Source organism: Lampetra fluviatilis, chromosome 72 (genome assembly GCF_964198595.1).
Source record: "Lampetra fluviatilis chromosome 72, kcLamFluv1.1, whole genome shotgun sequence".
Lineage (NCBI taxonomy): Eukaryota > Metazoa > Chordata > Hyperoartia > Petromyzontiformes > Petromyzontidae > Lampetra > Lampetra fluviatilis.
In genome coordinates, this window is record NC_136346.1 from 2,148,657 (window position 1) to 2,172,418 (window position 23,762).

The window sequence follows — 23,762 nt, forward strand, 5'->3', positions numbered from 1 at the left end:
GTCGAGCGGCAATATCTTTTCATTGGTTGCGTAACGCTGTGTGGAAGCTTCAGGTCTTCTCGGCCACAGTCATTTCCTCCCTTCTCTACGCTTGCGAAACGTGGACCCCCCTAACGGAACATCTTCGCCGGTTGGAAACATTTAGGCTGGCCTGCCTACGATCCATCCTGGGTCTAACCATGCTGGATTGTGAGGAGCTCACAAATCCTTTAAAGATGTGTACAAAATCCCATCGGTGAGCTCCTCCAGAAGGCAAGGCTGCGTTGGCCTGGCCCATGTAGCACGCATGCCCAGCCACCGCTTCCCTAAACAGCTTTTGTTTGGCCGTATCGTTGGGGCTAAACGGGCGCGCCACGGCCTAGAGAAGCGATGGAGTGATGTGCTACAGGAGGATGTGGAGCGGAGTGGACTTGCCGATGACTGCTACCAGTTCTATAAAGATCGGCCTCTGTGGAGGAGCCTCGTGAAGGACGCTACTGGCCAGTTGGAGGCAGTCGTCCTCCAACAACAACGGAGGGCGGAGGAGCGACGTCACAACAATGGGCGGAGCGCCGTGTGGCTAAAGCACAGCAAGTTGGCACAGTAGGGGGCACAGGTGGTGCATCAGCCAGTCATTTCGGTCGTCTCAGTCAGTCGACTTGTCGCAGCTGGGTCTGCCCCGTCACCTCCTGCCAGCGAGCGTTCGACGCTTCGTGGCCTCAAGGTGCATAGAGCCTGCCACAAGCGTCGTGGTGACGTCACCGCCACTTAGTGCCGAATGCTGGTTGTTTTTGTATGGTAATGTGAGATTTTGGCAACTCCACCAACCGGAGGGAGAAGCACCTCTATCGGCTACCACCGGCGTCCTTCCAGACTCACAACTTCGTCCCTGGTTCCCTCACTCTACTCGTTTCCACAGTGACCCCGCTTTCGTCACGGAGTCTCCCTTAAGTACTCCACGTTCTGTGACGTCATCGCACTGGATGGCACACATGACATCACGTCCCCATTCTACTTCTCTACAGATTTATAAAATAGCTGACAGCCGCAAGATGAATAGAGGCTGTGAGAAGCACAGACCTGTGTGGTCAGGAAGCCTTAGATCAGCGTAATGGAGTTTGCTTCTAGATGAACCTGATGAGTTCACTAGGTCTAGGATATGGCCACAGCGATGGGCGGGGAAATCAATATGTTGGGATAAATCAAGACAGTCGACAACAGAAAAAAGTCCAGAGCACATTTTCAATTAGGATCATCAACATGAACGTTAAGGCCACCAAACATTAGAATAACAGAGGAGAGTGAGCTTAGCTGGGTCAACAATTCAGCCAAGTCACTCAGAAAATTAGCATTGGGTTTAGGTGGTCGATACAGGGCAATGAGCAGCATATGGCATGAGATAGTAATCGGTTTGAGTAACCGACATTCAAAAGAGGGTGTGTATGTGTTTTAGTGTTTGGGGCCTCCGTAAACAGACATTTGCTCAAAAGTTGTTTGGTATGTCTTTTAACGTTGCTGCGTTCAACTTTCTGGAATACCCATTCACAGAATGTTTCCATCCCTTCACTTTCTCTCATTTCCCTTGAGCTTACTTGCACCTGTGTCTAATTGTATTCTGGTGCCTCTTGCTCTCACGTTACGTTTGCACTGCATTTATTTTGCGTGAGTTTATGTCCATATCACATTAAAATATAGATATTACTTGCACCTGTACCAAACATTTTTTTTTGACGCCTCTTGATATCAACACTACATTTGCAGTCTTTTCAGATCCATGTGTTTTCTTGATGACCCTTAAATATCTCGATTGTTAGTTGTGCAATATTCCTTAAGACCCTGTGCTCGTTCTCGGCAGTGTTTTTGTTGCTCGTGCGATCATGCACCACGGATCTCCCTTACAAAATAGCCATGGAACTGGCTATACGGAATCATCCATATGTAGTGGGTTCAATTGAGGCGCACACTTGATCTTGGAGGCAACACGTTTATTAACTAATACCACGGAGTAACTGTTAACATTATCAGGATAATGACTTAGGGTGGTGACCACCACGGCTGACTATATATACATTGGACAGTATAACTACTAATCGGACCAGAACAGCTAACATGCTGCCTGATCCACGTGCTTTTAACAATGATCGGCAACGGCAGAGGTATTGGTCCTATCGTGTTTCAGAACTGCCTTGTGTTCACGGACGCGGTCCGAGACATGCGGGTCAAAATCAGGATATGTATTTATACTACAGGAGGAATCCGATGAGCTATAAAGCAATTTTCCCCAGACGTCCAGTCAAGGCACAGGGTAAGAACATCACACCAACAAACAGTATATAAATATTATAGGAGTGTAAAGTACAAGAAAGGTAAACAAATCACCCTCACACATACAAACCATCCCCATCCTACTGTTGTATATGTTGGGTGTGAAAATTTTGATGTGTTGTATGCGTGCGTGGGTGAAATTATTATGTTGTATATGTGGGTTATGAATATTCAGTGAAAATAATAATAATCAATCGAAATTTGGCCAAAGGTGTAATTATCCGGAAATACTTTAATCCATGTAATTACGCACATTTAATTATGCCAATTCGAGAGGTAATTGTAGTAATTATGCGAGTGGGTGTAATTATGATAATGCAAGTCGTTATGATAACCAGACCCCGCCTCGGTGACGAGGGTGGGTTATCGATCGGAATAAGGCAATTAATCGTATGCAGTTATGCAGGTGTGGTGTAAGTATACAAGATTAACTTAGATTAACTCGGCCTCGTTGTCTAGGTTCGTCTCATTCTCGCTTATTTAGGTCCCCGGTTCGCCCCGTTATCGCTTTAACATTTACTGAGTATGTGTTAGTGTGTTTATTAAGGTCACCAAGTTCAGATCTCAACGCAGAAGCAGATCTTATGCATAGACTTCAGGAAAGAATCACACAACCACTTCGGTATTAATCAATTTATTACTAATTCAACTTCGACTATGATATAGTATGCGAACTCTCAATCCCGGAACGTCAACACGGCATCAATACAGTATCATCAATGATTGTCTGATTTCACTTGACAACGGCACATGGATCCCGCGTAACGCGATGGTTGTTAGTGGGAGAGAGTCGTTAAAACATGCAAATACTATGCTAAGAAAACCTTAACGTTAATGAATGAAAGATACTTGAAAGATTATACGGCGATAAAACACAATCAAAACAGTTATGATTCTTAAAGGCACCAATCTCAACAGATACATCGCAGGTTATCTGATAACAGAGTGGCTCGGCGGAAGGAGGTGCCAAGAATCAATTCGTATTGATGGATCTGTTGGGAATTTATGCGATTAAGAGTACAGTCCACTAAATATTAAAGATAATACTCTTACAAATGACGGATGGCCATCACTCGGTCTCGAGTTTTTCTTCACAGCCACGGATGGCTTATGGGTTCGAGTGGGTTTGAGTGGTAAGAGTTGTCTTCAATAGTCAGTGTTCGGAGTCGGTTCTTTATGTCAAACAGATGCCTGGGGGTCGTGTGGTGAGGGGGCGGTGCGCGTCATACGTATTAGTCGCTCCTCTGTCGTCGTGGGGAATTGGTTGGATGCCTGTTGATACGCTGTCGTAGTTCGGAACCCGGTCGGTAGGTGGCGCCCGCAGCTCGCTCGCAGCGCACCGTCGTCTTCTCGTCACCAGACCACGACCCTGGCTACCAGCAGGGGCTTCTGACGCGGCAGGTTGAACTGTCAAGCGGGTCTTGCCCGCCTGCAGAGGCGACGGGGAGCTGCTTGAGTCGAGCCCCGAGAGCCAGCTGAACTCGGCTGAGTCCCAGAAGCTGAAGAGTCGAGCCGACCCGTTAGTCGCAGCTCGGCTGGTGAGTTCGACCCTCTTGGTCGAACTCGGCTGATGAGTCGAGCCGACCCTTCCGGTCGAGCTCGCTCATGAGTCGACCCATTGGTCGCCCTCGTGATGAGTTGACTCTCCTGGTCCAACTGGTTTCCAATGCTCAGAGTCCTTTCTTTTATGCCGAAAAATCCCTTTGGGTCCTGCCCACAAGGCGGGGTTTCTTTTGATTTATTGTGTCAGGATCTGTCCGTGTGTAGGTGTGTTCATGTGTGTGTCCGTACGTCCGTGTGTCCTTGTGTGCATCACCCACGATATATCCCGTGGTCATATTCCCTCCATAAAATCCACGAGCAAACAATCAGGTGTTACAAATTGCCTCGAGGTCGTGGGTGCGATTCATCCCTTGTTTGGCCTTCTTCATGAACCAAAACACAGACGTTACAAATCGTCTCATAGGCGTCTTTGTCCGTGTTGCACCACCTGGAGGGAGGGGCACACTCCCCCCGACCCTCGCTGACGCATGAAGAAATGATTAAAAGTTTTAACATTTGTCCCTTACCATTTCCCAGTTATGATTCTGTATTTAACCTAAGGTCTGTCATTTCCCATCGTGGTGCTTGACTCAAGTGGAGGTTTCCCCGAGCGTGTACACACTCATATCCCGCGCTGCGGGGATACAAAGACGGCCGGGATCTCCCTTTCTCTCCGACCCTGGGTTTAACATCGCTCTTTTATTAGGTATTTTATTTCGACCTGGTGGTGATTTATCCCGTTATGCTTCGGGTCGAGTTGTATCAATAACTTTAGCCTACCCTGTTGTTAAACTCCGACTTTAACGTTATTTGAATAGCAATACAGAATAATTGAGCTTTTCGACTTAACTAGGCGAACACGAACTTTTGGTAACCCCCCCCCCCGCAGCCTCGCTGTTCAGCTGAGCCTGCAGCCTTGAGAGAGAGAGAGCAACACCCTTATTTTCGTCTCACTGTGGTCATCCAACCTTCTGCTCTGGGAGTGTGATTAATTTCAGGACAAAGCCCCCTCACGTTCAGACGTGCAGTGGTTGTTAATCAGCCCCCTCTCCTGTGTTCACAACCTTGAGCTGAGTTTATCTTTCAGCTGCAGAGAACAAGGCGTGTTCCTCCTCCCTGTGTGCACGTGTTCCAATTAGCTCGAAATCCCTAACACACAATCAGTGATGACCCCCCCGGCCTTCTGTGGCCGTGATCCAGACAAAGGCGCCTCTGCTCCTTTCATTGCCCAATTATTTGCCCATGTGCTGAGGTCATAGATGGTTGGGCTTTTTGCTTTAACTGTCTGGCTGACTCTCCCACTGTCTCTGCCCTTGCACGGGTGACATGCCCGTTTCTCAGGCCTTATCTATCCCTGAAGCAAGGTTGCAATTCTGCCATCTTAGCCCTCCTCCCGTTCATTACTACAACACCTGGTGTTTTGCAGTTTGCTGCGCTTTAGTGTTTTCATTCATTATATATCAATGATGATAATATATAAAAATCAAGTTTGGAAGAAGGGTTAGGATACAACATTCCGCCCTTTTAAAAATGGCCAGTGGTCAAATGGCCACGGGTTATTTTTAAAAAAATGTATACCCTTCTTCCATCATGAACCATCGATTGTCCTCAAGTTTTGCTGCTATTTCCTTACAACGCGCGCGTACGTGCCACAACTTAACATGGTTATATGTGACAAGAGAAGAAAAAAATTCTAAAGGAAGGCAGAACGATAAGGGAGGGAGAAATTATTCTATTGACTACGTGTTATAGGAGATATCGTTAAAAATATAGTTTTTACGGTTATTCATCAGGCCTTGGCTCTATCTAGCTTGGCAAGGTACGTTAGCAGGAGCGTGAGCAGGAGGGCTGCCATTTCCTGGAAAACATGTTACACATTATCGTAGTGTGATATGCCCATTAGTTTAGTTCCCCAGAGATTGGTGTTTTATTCTGAGTTAATTTTTTTTATGTCCTAAGGTTAAGCGTTATTATGTTTCCACTTAAGCTTTCTGGAATTCGTACTCTTTAGTTTTTATTTTTATTTTTTTTTGGAAGGTCGTATAGGTAGGAAACATATAATAATAAAAAGTATTGTTTGTTGGTTAATTATCTTTGTTAAGTTTCTACTTTTCGGTACGGAAAACGTTAAGAAAACGCGAAGTTTCAACCGTTATTTATTCTGCCCTTATCTGTATCTCTAGATGTCTTGGGAGGCTAGTCCATACATCTTTTGTCCATTTGGATGTCCATGACCTCTTTGTGACTGAACTCTCAACACTTTAACCGCCCTCCATGTTTCATGGATTCCTGGTGTTCTTGTGAGGAGAAGTGAGTTGTTTTCATTAATTAATTAAAAAAGGTATATATATAAATTTAAAAAAATTATTATATTTTTTTTTGAATTGTTCTTAATTAAAAAAATAGTCACAACAATCCGGCCGTTTGAAAATTATCAGGGGTCGATTTGGCCACTGGCGAATTTTCAAACCAAGTAAATGCCCCTTTTTTGTGTTATGCATCTATAGGCCGCCCTCACTCTCGGCGGTTATTCTTACGACGCGCACATAGGTATCACAATCGTAACATGGTCACTTTTGAAATAAGCAAAAAAAATAAAACACCACGTTAAACATCGGTACTAATCCATAACGCATTCCTTCCAAAGCGCGCGCATGTATCACAATCTTAACAAGGTTACATTTGGAATAAGCAAAAGAAATAAAACCCAACTTTAGCATCGATATCACCAGTTACATGGTTCTCATCCCTCATAACTCCGACGGATATTAATTTTCCTTGTTTTTGTTAAATCCTGGGAAACGATAGGTAGCGGTTTCGAACGCATTTTTGCGTTAATTCCCTCCTGTTACATCCTTGCAATCTTTTTACCAAGTTCCGAGTGTCTGGTTTACCACTTATCACTTTGATCATTCGATCACGGTTTTCCGGTTCGTTTTTGTAATTTCCCCTCTCACTCTCTCGCGTCGTGGGAGTGTGGGGTGTAAAATTGTGCTGCACATAATCAGAATTCGCGCACACAACCAACTTCTGTACTCCGTCCTCACTGGCATTCGCTCTCTCTGCGATTACATGCACATTTGCCGAGTCAGTGTGTCGATTTAATTCTGTCCCTCGTAATGTTGCCCTCTTTGCTTTTACGAGTGTGTTGGATTTCAACACCATTCCCGATACGTCATGGACATTCGTCTCCATTTTAGCACTCCGATCCACTTAAATTTTGGTTTCCCTTGGATATTTTCCATTCAAAGGCTCATGCCTGCGCTCCTCAGGGCGTGTCCCTGCTGTCGGTTTTTGTACTGTCCGATCACGCTTCAATGCAACCTTGTCCTTGTATTCGATCCGCGCGTCATTTACGGTAGTACTGTCCACGTTTCTGCCCGCCCTGTCACCTGCAGCCTGCCCGTATTTCTCATTGAGTTTCGGGTTTAATACCTCGGCGGGTGGGACGCGTGTTGGCCGCTTGCTCGCGCTCACTGTGGGTAGTTCATCATGTCTTTGGACCGCATTCTGTGTTATTCCTCTATTCCCTCCTGGTATAGCCGGTGGAGGAATTGGTCGGAATTGGATCGATTGTGTTTGACCTCCCATCCCGCGATTACTCTGAATGTTCGCATCCATACCTCCGCGGTCTGTGTAACACCTTCCCGCTAGGTGGTTATCTTGCCATCTCTGTGCGTAATTTTGGCCTCGTGTGTGTCGTGGCATGGGGTGTTGGTATGGTTCTGTTCCGAACCTCCCCCTCCTGCGATTCCTCTGAATGTCCGGCTTTGTGCCGCTCTCATCCTCGTGCCAACCTCTCCCTGGGTTATTTTGCCATGTGTGCGTGCGCCCTTGCTCCGTCCTGCATTGTGGGACTGCTCGGTGAGTTTTATTCCTCTCTGAGAGGCTGGGTTCCTTATCCCTCTCCCTGTGTTCTGGATCCGAATTATGATTCTTAGCTCTGTATAACCATGCCATGTACGCCTTGCTCTCTATGCGGCGTAAGGATGCGGTTTCTGGATTCACAACCATTCTCACCCTTTCGGTAATCTCTGGGCTCAAGGATTCAAAAAACATAATTTTGAACATTTTATCTCCTTCGTGGTATTGATTCACATCGCCTGCGTAATACGCTCTTTTAAATTGTACGAGGTAGTCACGTGGATCTTGGTCCATGCCCTGGGTCATCGACTTTACAGCATAAAACCCCTCAGTGAGTGTCGAATATTCTCCAAACTTCCGAATCACTGCCAGGCTCAGTTGTTTAAAATCATTTCTAACCTTGTGTGGTAGTGACTTTACCCATGTAATAGAATCTTTATTTAAGCTTCGTTTCAACAAACTCGCTTTTCATCCCGTCTCATCAACCCTCTAATCATTGCCTCCTCTTCCACTGTCGCGATATGTGTGTGGATATCCATGGACTTATTGTGGGGGTCAAAATCGGGAATTCTGACTAGAGCCTTGTCCATCAATTTAAGGGTTTTACTGTTGAAAAAGTATTCCGAAAGTTGATCGCCGTCAGCGTCATCATCAAACAAGTTATCATAAGGCAATCTGTCACTTTTATCTGTTCTGTGTGGGGCGTGATTAAGCGGTGTGCATTTCCTGTGTGCGCGCCCAGTGCCGTGTCGCTCGTGTTGCCATTTCCCTTCAGTTTTTCCTCTGCCCTTAGCGGAACACGTCCTGTCAACTTTACTTTAACATTTTGCTTCCCTCTATCTGTGAAGTTGTCAATCTCACATGTTTTTGTTTGCATATGTATCTCTCCCTCCCTTCTCTCGAATGAGTGTGATTTAATGTTACTTCCACATTTATTCTGTGGATCCACGTCTGTGAGCTCCGCTGGTGTCGCGAGCCCTGATTTCTCCTCCCTTACAATGGTGTGAGGACATTTTTCCTCGTTTATTAGAGACGATTTATCTCCCGTTTCCTTTCCAAATTTCCCTTTATTCCACCATCCCTGTCTGTATGCCTGTGTGAGGAGGAATGAGTCCTGTCCTGCCTTTCCTGTAGTTTTTGCATCGTGTTCGCCTTTGTTACATTTTATCCAGTCAATTAGTTTCCCCCGAGGTGTGTTCGTGTTATCGATACAGCTCCCTCCCCATATGTCTCTCTGACTGTACTGCTTTGTAACAGATTGGTCGGTACGTTTTAATACGAGCTCCCCGTACCCCGTCACCCATTCAAAAATTATTCTTAATCCTATCATCTCAAGTGGCGGAAGTTACTCTAGACATTCCTTTTCAGAGCACTTATACACAATTGTATCACAGGATGCGTCAGTTCAACTCGAGCAAATAATTTCAGCCCAGCTGTCTTTGTTATACTCTGCTACTCTGGTATTCCCTTCAGAGCGCGTTTTGTTTTGTTTTACGCCCGTTTACAATCACAAAGCAACGTCAGTTCACAACTCTTTGATTAACACAACAGTGATTCGTTCCTGAATTCATGCATAAACTGTCTGCGAGAAATCCCGGACGAGCCCCCATTATGTTGTATATCTTCTTGGTTCTTTCGGTAAAGTCACGTAGAAGGGAAGTAATAAAATAATAAAAATAAAACATAATAAAACAATTCTCACGACGTTTCGGCCACAACGCAAGCAGCCGTCCTCAGGCGAAGAATGAGAACATTATCAAGCTAGGAGCTTATATAGGTGTAGCGAGGAGGAGCGCCTTAACAAAAGAATGTGCATATGAAGAGGAATTTAGCATACCAATGGGCAATGCATAGGAGGTGGGCGGAGGGGTTTCAAAGTCGCATTATGCCCATGCATTATGCAGGATCAACAGCACCACGGGGGGGCGCAAGGAACAGCGTTAATAAAGGAAAGGAATGTTAGTGATATGTAGCTGCATTTGCCAAACAACCACGTAGAAAACCAAAGTGAAAACTACATAAAAAAAAAAAAAAAAAAAAAAAACTAAAATATAAACTGATACTTACTATACTCTACAATAAGCTGAGTTACTAACAACAAATAATAAATTACAATTCTACGTCGTAAGAAGTATATAATATACTTCCATCTAAACTTTATTCTCTTAGCATAAACAGTACTATATACTGCCATAGATAAACCAAACATTAAATTATATACTGTATTGCTGTAAACCACCCGATACTTTATACATTTTAATATAACACTATGTATTATTTAACTCACCCTAATGTGTATCGAAATGGTTTATTACGTCCTTCCAATGATTGCTAAGCCTGAATCCATCTTCTCGGTTAAAATTGTCTCTGTGTTTGTATATGTGGATCGCCTCATGAACGAATCTCTCATGATAGCCAGATGGCTTGCAGAGAACCTCCGTCTTGGAGAAGTCAATGTCATGTGAGCCCACTGAGTTGTAACAGTGGTCTGCCACGGCTGAGGTGTTTGTCCTACCGTGTTTTAGATCAGCTTTATGTTCACGAATGCGGTCTGAGACGTGTCGTTTGGTTTCCCCAATGTAACTGCTACCACAGAGGCAACTTAGTTTGTAGACGCCAGGGTACTGTATGTCTGGAATCACATCTTTTACAGACGGTACCAGATCACGGATTTTATGTACTGTGTTGAATCGGACCTGGATCTTGTGTTTAATCAGGATTTTGGAGATCTTTTTTGTGACCCCAGCAATGTAGGGTAAGGTGATGGTCTTGAAAGGCTCCTCAACAGGATCTTTCTTGATGGTTGGAGTGATGGCTTTGCGGATTGTGTAGTCGGAGTAACCATTAGCTTTAAGAGCTTGGCGTACGTGTTTGAGTTCACTGGAAACTCAAACACGTACGCCAAGCTCTTAAAGCTAATGGTTACTCCGACTACACAATCCGCAAAGCCATCACTCCAACCATCAAGAAAGATCCTGTTGAGGAGCCTTTCAAGACCATCACCTTACCCTACATTGCTGGGGTCACAAAAAAGATCTCCAAAATCCTGATTAAACACAAGATCCAGGTCCGATTCAACACAGTACATAAAATCCGTGATCTGGTACCGTCTGTAAAAGATGTGATTCCAGACATACAGTACCCTGGCGTCTACAAACTAAGTTGCCTCTGTGGTAGCAGTTACATTGGGGAAACCAAACGACACGTCTCAGACCGCATTCGTGAACATAAAGCTGATCTAAAACACGGTAGGACAAACACCTCAGCCGTGGCAGACCACTGTTACAACTCAGTGGGCTCACATGACATTGACTTCTCCAAGACGGAGGTTCTCTGCAAGCCATCTGGCTATCATGAGAGATTCGTTCATGAGGCGATCCACATATACAAACACAGAGACAATTTTAACCGAGAAGATGGATTCAGGCTTAGCAATCATTGGAAGGACGTAATAAACCATTTCGATACACATTAGGGTGAGTTAAATAATACATAGTGTTATATTAAAATGTATAAAGTATCGGGTGGTTTACAGCAATACAGTATATAATTTAATGTTTGGTTTATCTATGGCAGTATATAGTACTGTTTATGCTAAGAGAATAAAGTTTAGATGGAAGTATATTATATACTTCTTACGACGTAGAATTGTAATTTATTATTTGTTGTTAGTAACTCAGCTTATTGTAGAGTATAGTAAGTATCAGTTTATATTTTAGTTTTTTTTTTTTTTTTATGTAGTTTTCACTTTGGTTTTCTACGTGGTTGTTTGGCAAATGCAGCTACATATCACTAACATTCCTTTCCTTTATTAACGCTGTTCCTTGCGCCCCCCCGTGGTGCTGTTGATCCTGCATAATGCATGGGCATAATGCGACTTTGAAACCCCTCCGCCCACCTCCTATGCATTGCCCATTGGTATGCTAAATTCCTCTTCATATGCACATTCTTTTGTTAAGGCGCTCCTCCTCGCTACACCTATATAAGCTCCTAGCTTGATAATGTTCTCATTCTTCGCCTGAGGACGGCTGCTTGCGTTGTGGCCGAAACGTCGTGAGAATTGTTTTATTATGTTTTATTTTTATTATTTTATTACTTCCCTTCTACGTGACTTTACCGAAAGAACCAAGAAGATGAATCCCTGCAGTCACGAAAGCTTTAAATCGAAATATGTTGTATATGTTGGGTGTGAAAATTTTGATGTGTTGTATGCGTGCGTGGGTGAAATTATTATGTTGTATATGTGGGTTATGAATATTCAGTGAAAATAATAATAATCAATCGAAATTTGGCCAAAGGTGTAATTATCCGGAAATACTTTAATCCATGTAATTACGCACATTTAATTATGCCAATTCGAGAGGTAATTGTAGTAATTATGCGAGTGGGTGTAATTATGATAATGCAAGTCGTTATGATAACCAGACCCCGCCTCGGTGACGAGGGTGGGTTATCGATCGGAATAAGGCAATTAATCGTATGCAGTTATGCAGGTGTGGTGTAAGTATACAAGATTAACTTAGATTAACTCGGCCTCGTTGTCTAGGTTCGTCTCATTCTCGCTTATTTAGGTCCCCGGTTCGCCCCGTTATCGCTTTAACATTTACTGAGTATGTGTTAGTGTGTTTATTAAGGTCACCAAGTTCAGATCTCAACGCAGAAGCAGATCTTATGCATAGACTTCAGGAAAGAATCACACAACCACTTCGGTATTAATCAATTTATTACTAATTCAACTTCGACTATGATATAGTATGCGAACTCTCAATCCCGGAACGTCAACACGGCATCAATACAGTATCATCAATGATTGTCTGATTTCACTTGACAACGGCACATGGATCCCGCGTAACGCGATGGTTGTTAGTGGGAGAGAGTCGTTAAAACATGCAAATACTATGCTAAGAAAACCTTAACGTTAATGAATGAAAGATACTTGAAAGATTATACGGCGATAAAACACAATCAAAACAGTTATGATTCTTAAAGGCACCAATCTCAACAGATACATCGCAGGTTATCTGATAACAGAGTGGCTCGGCGGAAGGAGGTGCCAAGAATCAATTCGTATTGATGGATCTGTTGGGAATTTATGCGATTAAGAGTACAGTCCACTAAATATTAAAGATAATACTCTTACAAATGACGGATGGCCATCACTCGGTCTCGAGTTTTTCTTCACAGCCACGGATGGCTTATGGGTTCGAGTGGGTTTGAGTGGTAAGAGTTGTCTTCAATAGTCAGTGTTCGGAGTCGGTTCTTTATGTCAAACAGATGCCTGGGGGTCGTGTGGTGAGGGGGCGGTGCGCGTCATACGTATTAGTCGCTCCTCTGTCGTCGTGGGGAATTGGTTGGATGCCTGTTGATACGCTGTCGTAGTTCGGAACCCGGTCGGTAGGTGGCGCCCGCAGCTCGCTCGCAGCGCACCGTCGTCTTCTCGTCACCAGACCACGACCCTGGCTACCAGCAGGGGCTTCTGACGCGGCAGGTTGAACTGTCAAGCGGGTCTTGCCCGCCTGCAGAGGCGACGGGGAGCTGCTTGAGTCGAGCCCCGAGAGCCAGCTGAACTCGGCTGAGTCCCAGAAGCTGAAGAGTCGAGCCGACCCGTTAGTCGCAGCTCGGCTGGTGAGTTCGACCCTCTTGGTCGAACTCGGCTGATGAGTCGAGCCGACCCTTCCGGTCGAGCTCGCTCATGAGTCGACCCATTGGTCGCCCTCGTGATGAGTTGACTCTCCTGGTCCAACTGGTTTCCAATGCTCAGAGTCCTTTCTTTTATGCCGAAAAATCCCTTTGGGTCCTGCCCACAAGGCGGGGTTTCTTTTGATTTATTGTGTCAGGATCTGTCCGTGTGTAGGTGTGTTCATGTGTGTGTCCGTACGTCCGTGTGTCCTTGTGTGCATCACCCACGATATATCCCGTGGTCATATTCCCTCCATAAAATCCACGAGCAAACAATCAGGTGTTACAAATTGCCTCGAGGTCGTGGGTGCGATTCATCCCTTGTTTGGCCTTCTTCATGAACCAAAACACAGACGTTACAAATCGTCTCATAGGCGTCTTTGTCCGTGTTGCACCACCTGGAGGGAGGGGCACACTCCCCCCGACCCTCGCTGACGCATGAAGAAATGATTAAAAGTTTTAACATTTGTCCCTTACCATTTCCCAGTTATGATTCTGTATTTAACCTAAGGTCTGTCATTTCCCATCGTGGTGCTTGACTCAAGTGGAGGTTTCCCCGAGCGTGTACACACTCATATCCCGCGCTGCGGGGATACAAAGACGGCCGGGATCTCCCTTTCTCTCCGACCCTGGGTTTAACATCGCTCTTTTATTAGGTATTTTATTTCGACCTGGTGGTGATTTATCCCGTTATGCTTCGGGTCGAGTTGTATCAATAACTTTAGCCTACCCTGTTGTTAAACTCCGACTTTAACGTTATTTGAATAGCAATACAGAATAATTGAGCTTTTCGACTTAACTAGGCGAACACGAACTTTTGGTAACCCCCCCCCCCGCAGCCTCGCTGTTCAGCTGAGCCTGCAGCCTTGAGAGAGAGAGAGCAACACCCTTATTTTCGTCTCACTGTGGTCATCCAACCTTCTGCTCTGGGAGTGTGATTAATTTCAGGACAAAGCCCCCTCACGTTCAGACGTGCAGTGGTTGTTAATCAGCCCCCTCTCCTGTGTTCACAACCTTGAGCTGAGTTTATCTTTCAGCTGCAGAGAACAAGGCGTGTTCCTCCTCCCTGTGTGCACGTGTTCCAATTAGCTCGAAATCCCTAACACACAATCAGTGATGACCCCCCCGGCCTTCTGTGGCCGTGATCCAGACAAAGGCGCCTCTGCTCCTTTCATTGCCCAATTATTTGCCCATGTGCTGAGGTCATAGATGGTTGGGCTTTTTGCTTTAACTGTCTGGCTGACTCTCCCACTGTCTCTGCCCTTGCACGGGTGACATGCCCGTTTCTCAGGCCTTATCTATCCCTGAAGCAAGGTTGCAATTCTGCCATCTTAGCCCTCCTCCCGTTCATTACTACAACACCTGGTGTTTTGCAGTTTGCTGCGCTTTAGTGTTTTCATTCATTATATATCAATGATGATAATATATAAAAATCAAGTTTGGAAGAAGGGTTAGGATACAACACTACCAAGCAAGCCCAATGAGGTGTTAACTTATTTTTTAGAAGCGACCTGACCACAACTGATAGCTCAACAAAGTGGGCCATTTGGACATTGGAACCTTATAGCGGGACCCCGGGGTCCAGAATAAACGTAAGTCAAAATTGTCATTAATCTATTTTTCGCGACTCCGTCCCACCGCGCACATAAACGCTGCGACCCACCTGGCGTGGATCATTCTGTTGTCATGTCGCCCAAGCGCAACTAGAACGAATGTGCAGAAGAAACTAAACTTTGAAACTTTGATTAGCGTATCGTGTAGAGCTCGTCGAGAGGAATATATTGCCACATCGTTCTCTTTCAACAGACATAAAATGACGTCGCAATGCAGTTTATGCGAGAGCCAGGGGCTTATAGGGTCCCGGGGTCTCGCCATAAGGTTAATTTATAGGAGCACCAACATCTAAATAATCATAATGCATGTTTCTAAATGTGGAGGGAAAAACCGGAGGACCCCAAGAAAAAATCCACGTGACCACAGGGAGATAGAAATGCAAACTCCAAATATGCAGCAGGCGTCAGGGTCGGGATCGAACCCTCAACCTCCTGCATGAGGCGAGGAAGATGATATTTCCTAGCTACCGTGGCGCCCCTTTAATAAATAAATAAAGTAAATTAGCTCCAATTGCATCGTCAATTCCCAAGCTTTGGGCAGTGATCCAGGGGGGTACGCGAGGTGATTTATAAAAGTGTGAAATGATAACGAATATGAGAGCCATTTGTAAAGAGGCTCACATGTGAATCTGGCACTATAAAATAACTCTGATAAAATGTAAATCCATATGGTGACCAAGAACGATAGAAAAAATAAATTTCTAAACTAAAAAACGCACGACCACCACCCATCCTTGCAGCGCCGCACGGCTCTCTGAACCTGTGAGAAAAGGCTGTAGTAAGCCTCATTCTCTGATGTGGGATGCTGTAGATGGTGGGAGTGAGCCTGTCGCTTTTTTTCAGCCAGCCGGAACACCTCCTCTGTCAGCCAGGCTCTCTGGAGAGGTTTGGACTATGTTCCAAAGCAGCTATTGCAGCTGCATCAGCCACAGTCCTAAACCTCGCCCATTTTCCTTCGGCATCAGGAGGGGGGACGATGCCAACCCCAGCTGCAAGCAATGATGAAATTATCGCTTGAAACTTTCATCAGCTAGCTGAGACCAGGTCACTGTGGGTTTGAATGGGGTCCTTGATGTACAGCCGTCACCAGTGGAAGAATGGCAGGCACGTCTTACAGATGACAAACTGATGGTTAGTGGGCAGATCAGCTCCACGGTAGATCCTGGTAACAAGGACACTGGCCCGCATCTGCTGTTACGTCACTATATAGTCCAGCAGATCATTTTTGTTTGGACTCAGCATGCAACCATGATGTTGTGTGGATGCGCCGATGGTGGAACAGTATGTTGGTAATTACACGCTCATGGGCTGCACAGAAGTCGAGCAGCCTCCCACCGTTGTTATTGAGCTGATCTGGCCCATGCCTTCCAATCACTCCAGCCCAGGTGCCAGCATCATGACCAACTCGGGCATTACTCACCCAACAAGATGACTCTATCACAAGGGGACACTTTAGCTAGCACCTGTGACAGGCCAAAGAAGGCACCTGATTCATCGGCCTTGCCTGCATCCCTCCACTGATGTTCTTCTTCGGTGTGGCATAAGTAACCACTACCACCGCTGCTCGCCTCTGGTTGATTGGAACATGAGTCCAAAGTAGCCTGAGGCTTACAGCGTCCCACACCTCACTGGCATGCTCCCACGCCCTCATCATTATTTTGTTCAGAAGAAAAGCCACTCCCGATTGTTTGGCAGTCTCCTGCCACTAGTAGAGGACTGTCCACCCCTCATGGTCGCAGAGATCCAGGCGGTACCGGTCCAGCTCCCGACAGGAGTGGCAGACTCTCCTCCACAGTGAGCGTTCAAACATTCCACATGGCCACCTGCAGTGGCTTTTGGTTGTTTCTGGAGGTTAAGGGTTCAGTCTCCTTGCTCCACTAAATTTGGTTTTGCCAGGAGACGTCATAGACGCCTGTCCCCCCGGGGCCTTTGACGCAAGCTTAGTTAGATTTTTGTCACGTGTTTTGATGTTATTTGGGTTGAATGTGGAGGGGTTACCAGCCCCTCGCACCCGTCTAGAACCCCTTTGGCCGCTGTGGTGGCTGCAAACGCCATGAGGAGAATGGCCAATTGAAATTGGTCCTCCCCCCATGGCACTGCTCATCATAGCGTTACCGTCCGGCACCAACGAGGTGGTAGTTTTGCCGGACAGTACACACAGACACACGTACACACACACGTACACACAGACACACACGTACATACAGACACACACGTACACACAGACGAAGACAATGATCCCCTGTGTCGCCTGAAAATACTGCTGGCGGCAAGTGCTGTTAGCGAGCACCTTTGAAGGCCGGAACGGTACACGAGGGGGTGGGTGGTCAGCACCACGCCCGACCGCCGATGTCTCCCCAGTGGTGATGTTTACACTCCGCACCAGGTACTCATTTGAGGCTGAGTCGACCTAGGAGAGGCCCAGGACCGGTTCAGATAATTGTCACTGGGTGTTGGCCGTCAGCAGGAATCGAACTCGGGTCGCCAGCTTCGTAGCGCAGCGTAGCGCTAACCACTACACTACCGCTCCCCACACACACGTACACACACACATCCAGTACACACACTCGGATTATCTTCTCAACCCAGGGACTCAGACGCTCTACTAAAGTGCAACAGCTCGTCCTCCATCTCGCGTCCCGGGTCGAGCTTCCTCCAAATGAACCTTATCGTGGGACCCCGGGGTCCCGAATAATCGTAATTTATTGATTTTTGGCGACTCCGTCCCACCTCGGACAAAAACCCCACCAGAAATCAACCCTCTGATTCCTCACCAAGCACGCGCCGTTGCCAAAATTGCCGTAGTCATGAACAAAACTTTTGAAACTTTGATTAGATAGAGCTCGTGTCGAGCTCGCCGAGAGGAACAAATTGCCGTATCGTTCGCCTTCGACGGACTTAAAATGACGTCACAAAATGCAGTTCATATGCGAGAGCCGGGAGCTTATGAAACCCCGGGGTCACGCCATAAGGGGCCGTCCATGAATGACGTCACGCGATTTTGGACGATTTTTGACCCCCCCCCTCGTCACACGGCGTCACAAAAAGTCAGACCCCCCCTCAAATATGACGTCACAAAGCCCTGCCCCCCCCCCCAAATAAAACATGCTTCAAATCGCTTTAAACTATTGTCATTGTAGTGCGTATTTAATGTGGCGCTGCACTCTGATGTTGTAGGAGAAAACATTAATTAACACGTCTATTTAATTAAGTAGAACGTGTTGTCTATATTTTATTTAATGTTGCGCATTTTGATATGACGTCACATTTCTCAACCCCCCCCCCCTCGTCACACATCGTCACAAATGTCTGACCCCCCCTCCCCCCTAGGTGCGTGACGTCATTTATGGACGGCCCCTTAGGTTCACTAATCGGTACCCCGACTACCGCCCCCGCTGTTCTAGTTCCGGGCGCCATCCGCTCCTCCCTCGTCCACGAGCCGCTCCGTCTCCTGCAGGGAGGTCCCCGCCCCCCTCGGCCTCGAGCCGCCTCCTCCTGCTGCTGCTCCTGCAGGTCGGGGGGCTTCTCGCTGTGGAGCTCACGGGGCCGGGGCCACTCCTGCTGCTGCTGCTGCCTGCTGCTGCCTCCTTCTGCTGCTACCTCCTGCTGCTGCTACCTCCTGCTGATGCTCCTCCTGCTGCTGCTCCTCCTGCTGCTGCTGCCTCCTCCTGCTGCTGCTGCTCCTCCTGCTGCTGCTACTCCTGCTGCTGCTGTTCCCTGCTGCTGCTCCCTGCTGCTGCTCCCTGCTGCTGCCTGCTGCTGCCTGCTGCTGCTGCCTCCTGCTGCTGCTGCTGCTGCTACCTCCTGCTGCTACCTCCTGCTGCTGCTGCCTCCTGCTGCTGCTGCTGCCTCCTCCTGCTGCGCCCTCCCCCTGCTCCTTGTTGCTGCTCCACTAAACTTGCGTTTCGAGGATTTGGCTGCTGCTATGAATGTCCCCGTGACGATGATGGAGATGATGTCAGCCCACTTGGTTGAGCTGTTATCATTTGTGATTGCTGGGTCGCTTCTGACGAAAGAGCCACACAGATCAGTTGGCATCTGGTAAAATAAAAACATATTTTAGTTTGGGTCTCGATGAGTATGAATCTCTGTAGGTCTCTGGTTCTACATGAGTATGGGTCTCTATGGTTCTATATGAGACTGGGTCTCTATGGATCTATATGAGTATGGGTCTCTATGGTTCTACATGAGTATGGGTCGCAATGGTTCTACATGAGTATGGGTCTCTATAGTTCTACATGAGAATGGGTCTCTATGGTTCTACATGAGTATGGGTCTCTATGGTTCTACATGAGTATGGGTCTCTGGTTCTACATGAGTATGGGTCTTTATGGTTCTATATGAGACTGGGTCTCTGGTTCTACATGAGACTGGGTCTCTATGGTTCTACATGAGTATGGGTCTCTATGGATCTATATGAGTATGGGTCTATGGTTCTACATGAGTATGGGTCTTTATGGTTCCATATGAGACTGGGTCTATGGTTCTACATGAGACTGGGTCTCTATGGTTCTACATGAGTATGGGTCTCTATGGTTCTATATGAGTGAGAATAGAATTAACTTTGCTGCTACTAACTTCCACGTCATAAGCCACTTTGTTGAGCTGTCATTTGCATGGGCAGGTCGCTTCTGACGAAAGAGAATGTAGCCCAGTGAGGCCTTGACTGGTAAAATAAATAAAAAAGTTTATAGTTTGTAATTATCCTGCACGCAAAGATGTCGTGCTCCGTTATGCGTGCACGACAAATGTGATTTCATACCTGTTAACGCCTTATCTGTGCCTACCTTATTACAGACCAATTCAGATCTTATTGGTCACCGCGTGCCTTTATACATTTTAACATTCATCCTACAAAGTACCATCACAAGGGAGAAACACAAAGACATTTTTTCTGCCCATATTGAAACGTCTGTATGCCGTATGGACTTGGAAACTCAATGTCCCTGTACAAGAATACGGGGTAAACCGTACGGGTTGACACGATATGCAATTTGCTGTTGCTTCCCACACTATGCAATGTCTCGGTGAGCAGCAGCAGGAGCTACCGCGTCTTCCTTGGGGCAGACGACGAGGAGGTGGTCGTGGTGGGGGTGGTGGAGGAGGAGGTGGTGGAAGTGGAGAGCCCCCTTCTGTGCTCATGGAGCCGTGCATTAAGCTAGAAGAAGACGAAGAGAAGCCTGGCAGTAAGATATGGCTGCCAGTGAAAGTGGAGACGCAAGGCTGCAATGGCTGTGAGTATTATCTCCCAATAGGGCAGGGGTGGGGAACGTCCGGCCCGCGGGCCATATGAGGCCCGCGAAATCATTTAGTCTGGCCTGCCAAGGCAACCGCAGGCGGGACTCGAAAGTCAATGAATCTAGGAGCAAACCTGGAAAAGCAGTTGCGAGTAGCAACATCATCAATACCAGCTAACATCACACACCTCACCAAAGAGAAGCAGTTCCAGCCATCGCATTAGGGGTGAGTTAATTAAATGTTTGACCAAATATAACAGGCTAATTTTTAAGTTGATAATTTTGTATGGCCCACGAATGATGTTATAAATATCCAAATGGCCCTTGGCAGAAAAAAGGTTCCCCACCCCTGTGTAATAATCCTTCTTGAGACGGCTTCGGAATCAGTCCTTTTTATTTCCACTTCCACAATACACTTTACTCACTCACTCTCCGTTGCTGGCAGACAACGGAGAGAGGACAGACTTCACACTAAGTCCCCACCACGCACGTGGCACCCAGAGCCCCCGTACACGCGTGACCCTGCTCTTGTCGTTTCCCAGTCTGCTCCCGATCGTTCTCTCTCACTCTCTCTTAATCCCTTCGTCACGTGGTCCCCCCAGCCAATCCTCCATGAACAGCCTTGACCATTCTCGATGGTTCCCTGTCAATCCCGGGACCACGCCTCTCATCCGGCTCCCCATTAGCTGGGGCCCCGAATGGCTAGGCCAATCACTCCTGATGACATGCCGTGATTACGCCGGGGCCATGCTCCCTATCTCAACCCTTATTGGCTACAAAGCAGGACCGGCAAGCCAATCCCCACGTGAACCCTCTATGGCTGTTATTACACCTGCAATAGAGACTGGCAATGGTCTGAACGTCTTTCGCACCTTATTTAGCCACATTTCCAAATTGGAGGTGCGGTGTAGTGTAGTATGCAGTGTTGTGTATAGTGTAGTGTAATCGGTGGTGCTGAGGGGAAGGACAATCTAAAACACAAAAAGTGCAGTTCTAAAGAAATTAGTTTTCATTCTAGATGCTTGAATGTATGTATGTGTGTTGAACTTATTTCGCACCGTACGTAGCCAACCGTGAGAATCGGAGATGCAATCTCCTCGGACATTTGGAAACACGTTTTGAAAGATTCGTGCATGTGACTGTGTGACTCTTTCAATATAATTCCAAGCATGCATCTCTGCATACTGCTTTGTACATTCTTCTGATGTTCAATTTTTTCCATGTGTTCGAGAACATACATGACGCTCGAAGCATCATATTTTTGCCAAGGTGGCGAGATATTAACGACCTCGCCTGGTATACAGGAGGCCGTGGGTTCGATCCCGACTGACTCCTGTATATTTGGAGTTTGCACGTCTCTCTCTCTCCCCGTGGTCGCGTGGATTTTTTTATTCGGGTCCTCCGGTTTTTCCCTCCACATTTATAATCATGCGTTTTGAGTATTTGGCTGCTATACATTTCCCCATGATAAGCCAATTCGTTGAAGCTATAATTTGTGATGGGCAGGTCGCTTCTGAAAAAGAGCTACACAGCTCAATGGGCCTTCCCTGGTCAAAATAAAAACAGTTTAGTTTTATAAATTGAAGAAAAGCAAGAGGATTTTGGGCAAGACGTCTCACTAGAAGGGATGACAGCCTTGTGGTCAAGACTAAAGTCACAATGGCGATTTCAATCGGCTAGAGTGTAGGTCTCGTGGATTCTGATATCACAGGATCAGGATCATGAGAGCAGCGACTCTCTGCCCACAGTGCGAGGCTGGGCGCCTCTCTTGTCCCACTGGCGCGCAGGGAGAATTATGCTGCTGTTACGAACTGCTTCTAGCTTCTGCTAGCTGCTGAGCTGTTCTCCACACAGTCATCACTGTTCGCAATAGAGGGGTTGGGGTAGTGATATGCGTTGGGGTAGTGATAGGGGTAGTGATTGGGGTTGGGGTGTGGTCGTAGCTGGGGGTCGAGGGCAGGGAGTAGCAGGATGGGCTAGAGAGAAGAGATGGGGATTGTTTTAAGGGAGGAACGGAAGCAGGTTAGTGAAAATTATTGTTTTACGTGCAAGATTTTTTTTAATGTGTAGCATGCGTTTGTGCTTATAAATCTGTTCACTGTTCACCCGTCATATTCCATCTCTCAGCTGAAGGAACGGACATTCGCATTAAAGAGGAGGAAGTTCAGGCTGATGGGAGTAACCTGGCAATCAAAGAAGAGAAATCGAGTGCCGATGGCCGAGAACTTCAGCTCAAACTAGAGACGCGACAGGTCGATCGAAGGGACCTGCACATTGTGGAGGTTGACCTTAAAGGTCCGCTGATTGGCGATTGTTCATCTGTGGCATCTGGGGAGCCACGATTCTCACGGGGGGACTGTACTGCATCATCAAGGGTGGCGGAGATTGAAGTGGAGGTGGGCGACGATGATGGTGATGGTGAAGTATTGGAAATGACGGCAGGAAACTCCTTGACGGGTAACACACTTCTTTTATTAAATCTTCGCTTATCTCGATACAACGTGTGGTCTCAATTCTTCCGAGTACGGTCACCAGACACCGGTACAACTCGTAACCTCTATTCTTCTTATAACACACTGTACTTGACTCGTGTAGACCCTCCGCCTCTGTCTACACTCTTCACTCGTCTCGTGTAGACTCCAGGCCTCTGGCTACACACACATCACTCGTCTCGTGTAGACTCTTCTCGTGTAGACCCTATGCCTCTGGCTACACACACATCACTCGTCTCGTGTAGACTCTTCTCGTGTAGACTCGTCTCGTGTAGACCCTATGCCTCTGGCTACACCCACATCACTCGTCTCGTGTAGACTCTAGGCCCTGGCTACACACTCTGCATGCTGACACTGCATGCTCACCCTACACTCCGCCTCTGGGTTACACAGAGTCCCGGTCCTCACAGGACAGCGGGACTAGGTACCGCAGGGCCCTATCTCTTCCTCCCGTCTTCAGTCTTCGCTGGTTACACTCTCCCCGTGCGCCTGTGCGCATCACCTTATATAGTCCCTCCTCCCGGGAGACGGAGCGGATGCGGACCTCGATGCGAGCATCGCTTCTTAGTGAACCAATCACAACGCGCTATCTCTACGATCCTCTTTTCCCCAACGCGTGTTTCCACTCACCAACCAATCACGCCGCGCTGCCACCCGATCACTCCCACACCAGCACGTCACCGGCACCCAGCCAATCAGCACCACACAACCCACGATCCCGGGCTGACCCCTGATCCCTCACCGTCAGCGCGCGTCACCACACACACATCCAATCACAACGCGCTGGCACCTGATCGCTACCCCAGCGCGTATCACCACTACAATGGTAAGGGAGGGCTGGAACTCTGTGGGGTCTTGGTCAGTACGAGGGGTAAGGTCTGGTACAGAGGCCTCTCCAAACTGTCGACGTGGTGGAGATCGAGGTGGTTTTGGAGGATCTAACCGCCGATAGTGTAGAGGGGAGCTCCATGTGTATGGGTCATTATGAGTGAGGCCTGTTAACCCTTTTACAGCTCAGTGCAGAAGTCCCT

At 47.0% G+C, this 23,762-nt stretch overlaps 1 protein-coding gene across 3 annotated transcripts in view; it reads left to right on the plus strand.

The window, feature by feature from the left end:
- The window catches only part of LOC144953109 (uncharacterized), a 68,063-nt gene that overhangs the window by 17,258 nt on the left and 27,043 nt on the right, over window positions 1-23,762 (plus strand). For 2 of the 3 annotated variants that reach the window (XM_078883641.1, XM_078883642.1), the window contains exons 2-3: window positions 20,038-20,236; window positions 22,367-22,696. In XM_078883641.1, coding sequence (XP_078739767.1) covers window positions 20,038-20,236; window positions 22,367-22,696 — 529 coding nt within the window. Of the gene's footprint in view, window positions 1-18,406; window positions 18,516-20,037; window positions 20,237-22,366; window positions 22,697-23,762 lie in introns of all 3 variants that reach the window. The other variant, XM_078883643.1, reaches the window with a different exon arrangement.